Source organism: Buceros rhinoceros, unplaced genomic scaffold (assembly GCF_000710305.1).
Source record: "Buceros rhinoceros silvestris isolate BGI_N320 unplaced genomic scaffold, ASM71030v1 scaffold1252, whole genome shotgun sequence".
Classification (NCBI taxonomy): Eukaryota; Metazoa; Chordata; class Aves; order Bucerotiformes; family Bucerotidae; genus Buceros; species Buceros rhinoceros.
The window spans coordinates 25,132-36,525 of record NW_010396928.1 but is presented as its reverse complement, the minus strand read 5'-3'; the positions used below and the strand labels follow the sequence as shown (position 1 = coordinate 36,525).

Below are 11,394 nucleotides of genomic sequence, written 5' to 3'. Positions count from 1 at the left end.
TAGGAAACGCAAAATTGCTGACAAAACGGACAGCAGCCGTTGACAGCCCATCGCAGTGTCAGCAGAAGGACACTTGCCAACAAAGGGAATTGGGGAAGGGGTGTCCAGCCTAGTCTAGTACACTCGGGGCGAAGTGACCAGAGAAGATGCCTGCAAAGGAGCCAGCAGTGAAAATCTTTCATGCCCCGCAGGCTGTTACAGCCTGTGGATACTGCTGGAACCCCTCCTGTCACTGTGCCTGGGTTAGAGGCTGTCAAGCAACTGCAGGCTGCTCTGAAAACTTCACTTTTCCTTGACAATGTCTTGGCTGTTACTCAGCTGGCTGTTTGGGAAGGGCTCTATCGACCTTGCTTGAACAGAACAGTTCTTGAAAGCTGTCACACTAAGATACCTAGAAATATACTTTTTTATAGGATAAGGAACTGAAGTTTTCCTTGTAGCTTGGACTGTCTTAGTCCATCTTCAAAGGCAGGAACACCTACAGCATCTAAACTCAAACACAGAGTGCAGCTCCTTCAATTCCACTGCAATTTTTTCCCCCACATCACAGCTCACTTAAATGTGACATCCTACCAACAGGTGAAAGAGAAAATAAGAAAGGCAATGTTATTAGCATATCATTCACCGAGCAGTTAAGGGGTCAAGTATTTCCTGGGAGATCTGTAGACAACAATTTTTATGTCTTTGGAACTGCGCATTAACAGTTGTCAGCCTCTGTACTTTAGCCAGAAAGGCCATACAGCCAGCTTGGGATGTGTAGGTGGCAAGAGGGAGGAGACAGATTCAGTTCTCTCCTAATTCTCTGGTCTTCGCACTAAAGGAAACCATCGGACATTAACCAGCAAGTTAAGTGCTCAGATGTGTACTTTTTAACAGCTCAGAAGGAAAGGGGTTGGTTTGGGTTTGGAGCAGGTTTCCTTGTGGAGCACTCTGTGTTAGGAGACCAGGCAGAGCTGCGACAGCATCTCTGCCTTCCCAAAACTCAGGGGGCTCCGGGGGGCGCCTGCAGCTGCACGTTCACCCGAGCAGTTACACTGCTGGGTTGGCAAAGCCACTCCACCAGAACACCCTACACAGACTCCAGCCACCTAACAATGCTGTGCCGTACCTGGGCTAGTTCAGGGGTGCTGCCTTTCACAGGAAGGGTTTTATGCGCCGCAGCTGCAAGATGGCTAAAATGGAAAACAGGGCGAGTGGTGAGCACTACCAAGTCTCTGGACTCAGTGCTATGGGCTACAGAAAGCAGCAGAACTGGAAGAGCCACAACTGCAGCACACCAGGGACTTACCTCCAACAGCCTCTTTCAGCTGGCTGAGGGAAGGCATGGTTTTCTGTCCTGCATGTTGTTAGGCCACGCCACCAACAGCTTAATGCCTGTGAAATAACCCCCAAACAATCTCTCCACTGCCCCCCCCCAAAAGTCCACCAAAACTGGTCCTGGAAACCTGCCCTGCCGTTCCCAAGGTGCACGATTCCTTACACAGTTTTCCTTAACTTCTTAAAGCCCTCCCCACACACAGACTCTTCAGCTTCCTCCAGCAAGTCTGCTCCAGCGTGTCGCTGTGCTGTTCACTCAGCCAGGTCCCTAGGGGGCCCTCCCTATGGAGGTCACGTGTGCAGTATGGCTTACAGAAATAATACCCTTTGTCCATCTCAACATGTAGGCTGAGATCAGTGGACAAAATTTCCTAGATGAAATTTTGAGATTTGAGAGCATATTACCAGCTCAAATCTGCTCTTGAAGATATGATTAGTCCAGCATGATTTCAGGTTCAGACACCGGGATCCTTTTTTCTTGAAAGCAATCTTTCTGAGGAGGCTCCTGGCTCCTTTGTTTCTGGTTCCAACCTCGATCTCTATTATGGTATTTAATATCCTACTATATACCTTTCCTGCTCCAGAGAAACTGTCCCACAAATTTACACCTTCCCACTGTTTTTACTCTTTTACTGTTTTTACTCTTCAAAGCAGTGCAGATGTGAGGGCTGCAGAGCCAGCTCAGGAAGACCTGTTCTTACTGGAAGGAGACATCAGTATCAGCTATGGCCTTACCTAAGCGTGAGGAGATAGCTGACAATGTGCTTGGGTTGCAGATCCTGAGAAGATCTGTAAAGGACCTCATCATACCTGAGAAGAAAGAAAAGGATCGTTTGGTGTTACAGTGGCAGGAAGGCATACTCAGATACAAGGCCTATCAGACTTGCTTAAGTCAGAACGAACACACAACCACGACTGCAGAATTAACAAAAACTATCTATCTCCTGAACCAGACCTAAGCCATGTAATGAGCACACAATTGATTATTTCTTCCTCATTTGCTCCTCATCATGCACACCCTGCAGATGGCAGAGCTCAGAGAGACAGGCTAGAGCAAAGAGAACACAAGAGCTGTATTTCCTCCTGGAACGTTATGTCTGGTGTTACATTTCAACACTAATGGGAAGTTCCTAGGAGCAAAAACCATGCGTTAAATAACCAAGGCAATCAAAATAGTCCCTCAGGGGATGCTGCCTGCAGTAAATGCAGCTTAGAATTCCAAGCAGCTGAAGGGCATCTTGTAACATTAGAAAAGACAAAACCAAAGTGGGTTTACATAATCCTGGAATGAATCAACTTTTGTAAGACAGCATTAAACTGGATAACACAAGCACAGTCATGGAGATCCATGATTTTTCTTCCTATGTTCTGCTGTCCACTTGTGCACATCCTCTTTTTCACAGCCTGCAGGAAGTACCCGACACAGCTGGGGTTGAACACACTGCCCAGAGAGGTGGTGGATGCCCCCTCCCTGGAAGTGCTCAAGGCCAGGCTGGATGGGGCTTTGAGCAACCTTGTCTAGTGGACAATGTCCCTGCCCAAGGCAGGCAGATTGGAATTAGACGATCTTTAAGGTCCCTTCCACCCCAAACCATTCTATGAAGAGATTTCAAATTTGAAGTAGGAGTGGACTGCCTGGTCCTTGCTCAGCTACAGGCCCACCCCTGCCAGCATGCCCAAGCTGAACTTCTCTGGGATCTTCCTCTTTTAAAGGCAAACTGCAGCAGAACTGGGGAGCGATCTCTGATAATGAGGGCTCAGCGGTCACGTAAGAGCTATCGCACCAGGCAGGGGGTGCTCAGATGCCCTCAAGAAGGCCTTAGGGTGGCCAGAGGAGTTAACTCTCTGGCAGTGTGCAGCACACAACAGGGTACACAGGACCTCTCACCAGGAATTCTGAAAGCCCCAGTTACTTCCAACTCTACCACAGGCTGTACAATGCGGACAACTACCCTGTCTCCGTATTTTAATCACATGCCTAAGAAATACTGAAAACAGAAACCGCTCAACTTTAAGACTGAATTAACGAAGAACATTACCTCAGTTAGGAGGTACTGTGTATGTTCAGTCGCTCTGAAGAACACTGAGCTCCTGAGTGTGCATGCACATCCTCCATTTCACCTCACCCAGGAGCACGTCCTCTATCCTTTCTCACATGACAAAAACAGAACAAGAAGGACCAAGCAAATCTGCAGCTACTACTTATAGAGAGCTTAGCATATTGTTGTGAAGACAAGAAATAATTAAGAGGCTCATGCACACAGAGCATGTTCCAAATATTGCTTTTTCCCTCATGGCTTCTAAAGTCAGTGGAGATTTCAGGTGAGAGCTACATCAGTATGACCCAGCATATGACCCATTGCCTGAAAGAGCCATTTTTCCTCTTGGGAGCATGCAGACTGTGCCTGCTCAACAGGCTGGCAGCAAATCCAGGGGTTTATTTTAAGGGAACTGGTATTTGGAAAGAAAACTAGACCAACCTGAGAAGATGCTGAAGAACAGAGATGGCATCTGGCTCTTGCAAGCACGCCACATTAATGTCTGTTAGCTGCTCATTCCCATGCATCTGTTCTAAGCTAAAATATAAGAATGAAACGCATATGTTGGATGAAAAACTTCTTAGTGAAGCTGAAGAAGAAAATAGTAATTTGTGTTTTTAAGAAAAAAAGGGCATCTTCTGCTCAAGCTAAATGGAACACGAAGGCAGACTAGCTGACTTCAACCCAAGATAAAAAAATTAAAATTTGTGACAGCCATTCAGTATCAAAAGGATTAGGATAAGCACGGACAACAGGTCCAGAAGCTGATGCTAGGAGGTGGTTAGGGATGCTAGGGAGGTTGTCAGTACCCTAGCACCATCAACACCCAGATGATAAAGGAGTACAAGGAACAGACTACAGAAAGGGATCAAGGGTTGCACGCTCTCCCTGAACACCATCTCCTATTACCATTGCTTCAGACAGAGGCTGGTGTGGCTACTAAAAGCACGGATCTCACATCTTCTTGTGAAAATACTTATCCAAGTCTGCATTAAAAATGCTCCGAAAGATCATTATAATTGCTAAAACTGTTCAAACTGAACTTTTCTAAAATTCTTTTAAAAACATAATTAAACAAGTCAGGTGTTTGACCTGAGTCAACAGGACGGGGTCTGCTTTTAACCTTGGCCACCAACAGTGGGAAATAACGGAATGTTAGAAAATCCCTCGCTAGCTACAGCAGTAGCTAAAACCATCTAAGTTCTGTGATTTAGTGTATTTTACAAGTACAGGAATTCTGGTTTTAATATCAGTTTCCTTAAACCCAGGGCCACTGCTCTTCATCACCGGCACAACCTCACAGAGAGGCTGTTCCTGGAACGGGGAAAGGACGTGGACAGTTAGCTCAGCCCTATGGAAAGGAGGTGGAAATTTCATTTTAATTAGCTTGCTCTCCTGGGAGGTCTCGTCAATTCTTATTGTAAACTCACACCTCTGCTGAAGAAGTGAACGTGTGTCTTATTCAGAGAAGGACTTAACACTACTGCTTGTCAAAGCAGTAAGTCAATAAGGGTAAAATACAGGTCAAGCTGTACTTCTGCATACAAACACTCCTCCTACCTATGGAGTCTGGCATGGGTGTACTGCAAGAACACGCCTGTATCTCCACGACTCTGAAGTGCTCGATCCCAGCTAAACTGATAATCAGACAACAGAAGGCCCCGGAAATCCTGGAACAATAAATTAATGTCACCTAGATATCCATCTCAATTTGTAACTTTTTACAGAAGATGCAAACACCTCGAGAGGCAGCTCAGACTTACCTGTATTATTAGTGCTGCAAGACCAACTTTCTCTGCTGTCTGCACAGGGTCTTCGATATCTTTGGTTGCTGAAGAGAAGCAGAGAAAAAAAAAAATCTCAAGTCCATAGTAGTGTCTTGGACTTGCTTGGACTTGGGAGATGCCAATAAAACAGGATCTTCTAAAACCATGAGCTAGCAATACAGAAATTGTCAGGATGCACACAGCAAGAAGTCCAGGATATAAATCTTCCTTAAAAGCGGAGATACGGCTATTTCAGACGGGCTTTTTCCCACTTCCCCTGGTATGTGTAATGCAGATTATGTCAGAAGGGTTCACTGTAACAGGCTAGATAGACTTCACTGAATTCCTCCTCACAATTCAGACAGCAAATCTCTTAAGATCAGGAAGAGAATGACACAGCAATTTAGATTTGGTTTAAAAACTGATAAAAACCTCCAAGTGATATGGAGGCATATATGGTCAAACAAAAATTGTTCCACTGGCTAACAGTGCATTCAGATGTACATTTAGGGAGTGTTCACACCATCCACTGTAGACATCTCTGCTGACTATATTCACAGAATCTGAACTGAGAGAATCACAGAATGGTTTGGGTTGGAAGGAGCATTCAAAGATCTAGTCCAACACCCCCCCGCCCCCCGCAGTTCCCAGGGACAACTTCCACTAGAACAGGTTGCTCGAAGTCCCATCCAACCTGGCCTTGAACACTTTCAGGATGAGGCAACCACAACTGTTCTGGGCAACTTTTCTGTTCCAGTGTCTGACCACACACATCATAAAAAATTTCTTCCTTCCAGTGCAAACCTAACCTCTTTCAGTTTAAAACCATCACCCCTTGTTCTATCATTACAGACCCTGGTAAAAAAACCTCTCTTGTTCTTATAAGCCTCATTAAATGCTCCTCAGTGAAGTCTCTCTGGAGCCTTCTCTTCTCCAGGCTGAACAACCCCAACTCTCTCAGCCTGTCCTCACAGGAGAGGTGCTCCATCCCTCTGATTGTTTTTGTGGCTCTCCCCTGGACCCACTCCAACAGGTCCTTGTGTTTCCTAGTTAAAAGAGACTGAGCCAGAAAGTAAAATCACTGCACAGAACTAGTTCTGTTTTAGCTCATACCAGGACAAATACATATAGATAGAATCAGAATGATAGAATGGTTTGGGTTGGAAAGGACACTTAAAAGTTGCGTCACCTGCTGTGGTGAGCAGGAACATCATTAACTAGATCAGGTTGCTCAGAACCTCATCAGACCTGACCTTGAATGTTTCCTGGGATGGGGCATCTGCTACCTCTCTGGGCAACCTGTGCCAGCGTTTCACCACCCTCATTATAAAAAATTTCTTCCTTATGTCTAGTCTGAATCTCCCCTCTTTTAGTTTAAAACCGTCACCCCTTGTTCTAGCACAACAGGCCCTGCTGAAAAGACTATCCCCGTGTTTCTTACAGGCCCTGTTTAAGTACTGAAAGGCCACAGTAAGGTCTACCTGGAGCTTTCTCTTCTCCAGTCTGAACAACCCCAGCTCTCTCAGCCTGTTCTCATAGGAGAGGTGCTCCAGCCCCCTGATCATCTTTGTGGCCTTCCTCTGGACTCATTCCATCTCATCCCTGTCTTATATTGAGGGCCCAGGAGCTGTACACAGCTCTCCAGGCGGAGTCTCATGAGAGTGGAGTTAGAAGGGGAGAATGGCCTCCCTTGACCTGCTGGTCACGCTTCTTTTGATGCAGCCCAGGATATGGTTGGCTTTCTGGGCTGCAATTGCACACTGCCAGCTCACGCCCAGCCTTTCATCCCCCAGTACCCCCAAGTCCTTCTCCAAAGGGCTCCTCTCAATCCCTTCCTTCTCCAGCCTGTGTTGATACTGGGGATTGTCCCGACCAATATGTAGGACCTTGCATTTGACCTTGAACCTCACGAGGTTTGCACAGGCCCACTCCTCAAGCCTGTCCAGGTCCCTCTGGCTGACATCCTCTCCCTTAGGCACATCAGCTGCACCACTCAACTTCATGTCATCTGCAAACTTGCTGAGGGAGCACTCCATCCCACTGTCTATGTCACTGATGAAGATATTAAATAGTATTGGACCCAGTATGAGTGACAGCACTTGTTACTGGTTTCCGCCTTTGACATTGGGCCACGCACATGACTCTTTGGACATGGCCACCCAACCAATTCATTATATCTGACAGTCCATTCATTAAATTTGTATCTCTCCATATTAGAGATAAGAATGTTGTGGGGGGGTTGTAGCAAAAGCCTTATAGAAGTCCAGGTAGATGACATCCATAGCTCTTCCCTTGTCCACTGATGCAGTCACTCCATCATAGAAAGCCACCAGATTAGTCAGGCAGTTTGCCTTTCTCCTTGGGTAGACCTCCTTGTCAAGAACCTCTCCAAAGCTCATCTCACAAAACAGATTGAACTTAAATCTATCTTTGCAAAACCTAATTAATCTGGGAGAGTCTGAGAGAATGTCCTCAGAACAGCTGCAGAGACATGTCTGCAAAGCTATTTCCAGCTTTTTCCACACTCAAGAGATATTCTTGAGCAGACAAGCAGCATGCTTTTGCGTACAGAAATTCACTGAAGGGCCTGTTCCATTTCCTGTTTCACAGGGAAGTTCACAGGGCCAACCTGGTGCTCCAGTTAGTTCACCAGAAGTACAGTAAACTTGCCTGCACAACAGCATTTAGCTGCTGGATCTTCTGGGAAATCGATTACTTGCATTTGGACCCACAACTTCGTCTAGTAAAAAGGTGATGCTTTTGACATACATGACACGTTCTATTTTTAAAGTCAGGTCACATTCTATCAGTGTCTCCTCCTCCTGTTTGTCTCTACTGGAGAGAAAGGAGGATTCTTATCATAGTCTTTTACAAGGCAAACCTGTTCCACTTTACCAAGGGCCAAGTGCATTTTTTTATTTTGGTATAACACAATCTATTACATTTGGAAAGTTCAGCTTATGACTTCCTGTCCCAGCTGACTGCCCACTAACAGCAGAACATAGAGAATTCAGGTTTTCTCTGAAGGCACCACTTGAGCTAAAATAGTCTTCCAGTACAGTTTTAGTACACTCAGACTTCTGTCTTTTGTTTTTCTGTTTCCTTGTGCCAGGTCAGCAAAGCCAAGTGAGACAAACTTGAGTAATTCACACTACTCATCATCATCATCATCGTGGCTTGACTTCGCGAACGAAGATCTGGGAAGGGCTTTTCCCACGCTCACTGCAAGCGATGAGTGCACCCTTCGGGGCTGCGCGGTGGATTTTTTAGGTGAGGCGCAGCATGCGCGGAACTGGCTCCACCCTTTACACCTGAGGTTCATCTGCCAGGGCCCAGCGAGCTTGGACGGTGACAGCAAAGTCCTCAGGTCGTAGGTTTGATTAGAGTATCCTTCTCTGAGATGACGGATGCCTTACAAGGCTAAATGAGCTCCATCTGCCTGGGTTTGGAGTCAGAGTTGTCCTTCTCCTAGGATGGCTGCCCGAAGGCTAGTGAGCCCATCCTGCCCGTGGACACACTTTGTCTGACCCTTCAGTTGAGACCTGTCTGGCCTGGGAGACCCCACCGGAGGCACATGCCACCACCAGCACAGCTCTCAACCTCACAAGGGCACGCAAGCTCCTTCCCCACGGCAAGGGGGTGCCCGTGAAAGAGTCGCTGCTCTACCTCCGGACATCACAGGCCCGGGTACGGGGTGGCTGGGCCTGCCAAGAACGGGAGTCCTGGAGAGTAATTCACACTACTCACACCTTTGATATTTACAAACCTCAGAAAGGACTAAACTCGAAAAGCATGGGCATAGTTCATAGCCCTGAGAAGTCTCAGACTGGCTATTCATTCACAAAGCCAAATATCTTTAGATTACATTACTACATTTTCTAACAGATTTGTTTCAAATCAGAACACTGTCTCAGAATTCAGGCTTTTGTTTAGATGCTTGATGAGACACAGACAAAGCTATCTAAACGAAAGTAAAGCGGCAAAGGAAACAGGCATTATACAGAGGATTTATATGGACAGGAAGATTCATTGAGAAGAGTAGGAAGAAAAAGGATGCCAATAACGGAAAATTAAATAGCAGAACCGTGCATAGCTAATAGCAAGAGAACAGTTCGTACAAAGGTATTTAACTAACAAGCTCAGCTCCACACAGTTGTGATTTCTAAAGCTAGCACTGGCTGTGAGATGCTCAGCTCCCAAAATTTCTTCAATGACAGTGAAGCGTTTTGATGACACTCAGAAGTTTGTAATACCTTTTACTGTGTATCTGAACACTTTTCAAACACTGAAGACATTGCTACGAGTCAGGGATTTACCATCTCTCATTTAAAAAAGGAGAAGTAAGGCAAGAATTCAAAAAATTCTACAAGCACAGGTAGAATTTAGGATCTAATGGATGAGCTCCGGGTAATGCTGCAGTGCCATCCGAAAATACTGCTTCATTTAGCTGTTCTGCCTACTGCTTCTGCGATGGAACATAGGTCTGTACCTCTGCTGTGTCAGTTGTTCAGTCCAGCACGAAAAAAACGTTTGGACTGCATTTAGCCACAATACTAACCTTTAAACTGACGTTCTAAGCTCCATTCCTCTTTGCAGTAAAACTGGTTTAAATCGAGGGTCACCCTTCCATTATTCGGCCTGCCTGACCCTTACCCTTTTCCACTCTACAAGCAAAATTTTCTGGATAAAAAAAGCTGAGCAGGCAGAGCAAGGAAGATGCACACTACTGAACCTTATCAGTCCACCGATTCAGTTCGGCATGTAACTCCAGGAAGCACAAGAGGGGGCAGCATTTCACTGGGAACTGGCAAACATCCCCTTCAGCAGGTTCTGCCGCAGAGCAGTGACCTCCTGGGGACTCCGGAAACAGTCATGAGGCTGGAAGAATGACAAGGCAGTAGTTGCAGACAAGCAACAGTCAATCCTGCCAGAGAAAACTGTTAGAGCTACAAATCCAGATGAAATTTGACTGTTCCCTGAACTCCAGCCCCAAACCCACTATTAACTAGTTTGGCCCTCCAGAAAAAAGCAACTGTTGTCCCCCAAAGGCAGGTACTTCCTTCCCAGTGCAACAGCACGATCGAGTAATTTCACCGAGTGTTAAAATTTGCAAATTTGTAATTCAGGGAGTTCAGAGTTGCAAAGGATTATTTTAACATTGTTTATATTATGGGAGATATGAGGGCATATATTATTTATATAATGAGGGCATATGACTGTGATGATTCTGATGCAAGGACAAGTGCAGGGTAGAGAAGACAACACATTTTTGATCAACGCAGAATGTCAAAATAAATCAGTAAGACCTGAAATAGCTCACTTTTTGCGGAAGCCATGTTTTGTAACATCCTTGAGCGAACTTCATTTAAAACATCTTCCAGGAAAATTACTTCTCCTCTCCGAGTCTTCATCCCTTGAACTAGACCAAAAGACACATGCTGGCACCTGTGTTGAGAAGCAGCAGGACCCAAAATTACATTTTAATCAAGAGAAACGTTTGCAGTGTTTATTCAGAGCTGGATTCGTACCAGGAAAAAGCAGTAACAGCTGAATAAATAGCACTCCAACGTGGGAAGCTTGGTGATATAATCAGTAATTCCCATTTCAGCTACCAAAGCTCCATACTTAATATATTATGGGAAAACTGTGATCAGAATTACGATAACCTGGTCATTTTTGTGCTCGTGGGAACCTCTCTTGCTACTAGGTTTAGTACAGAGGACTCAATGCAGTAAATTGTAATGAATTGAGGAGAGGCAAGACGAAGACAGATCAAATTACTGTGGAACACGGATCTGTTAATAAGATTAGAAAGAGAGTCATAATAATTCTATTGTGGCCACATTAAACTAAAAATGTAATTAATCATTGCTAATAACAAAACATTCATTGCTTCTGCTCACAATAATCCCGAGCATTATTCTGGGTCCATAACCTAAGGTAACTTCAACTTCAAGCACTGTGAAAGGAGGCAGACTAATACTCCTGAAGGCTATATTTAATCACAAAAAATATGCAGTCTGTCAGAGAGGAGTATGATTCAGTCTGCAGATCCATTATTAACCTTTGCTCAGCTTGCTAACAACATCAGTAATTACAACAAATAACAGTGAGGATACATTGCCCTGCAACAGACGTTTCAAGTCTGGAGCACAATTCAAACTCAGATCCAGATCTCTGCTAAAATATCATATTTCAAGAAGTAATTTTTTAATATGTGATCACGGAATATCCCAGAAGCTACGCCATCAACTCTCTAAAAAGCTCTTTCC

The 11,394-nt window shown here is 45.1% G+C and overlaps 1 protein-coding gene across 1 annotated transcript in view; it reads right to left on the bottom strand.

Moving 5' to 3' along the window:
• RARS2 (arginyl-tRNA synthetase 2, mitochondrial) overlaps positions 1-11,394 on the bottom strand; it is a gene marked incomplete at its 5' end in the record, with an annotated part of 36,541 nt that overhangs the window by 635 nt on the left and 24,512 nt on the right. Inside the window, 6 exons of the mRNA XM_010146025.1 lie at positions 1,109-1,172; positions 2,053-2,127; positions 3,798-3,893; positions 4,917-5,026; positions 5,120-5,187; positions 10,443-10,567. Of these exons, the coding sequence (XP_010144327.1) occupies positions 1,109-1,172; positions 2,053-2,127; positions 3,798-3,893; positions 4,917-5,026; positions 5,120-5,187; positions 10,443-10,567 (538 nt within the window). The remainder of the gene's footprint in view (positions 1-1,108; positions 1,173-2,052; positions 2,128-3,797; positions 3,894-4,916; positions 5,027-5,119; positions 5,188-10,442; positions 10,568-11,394) is intronic.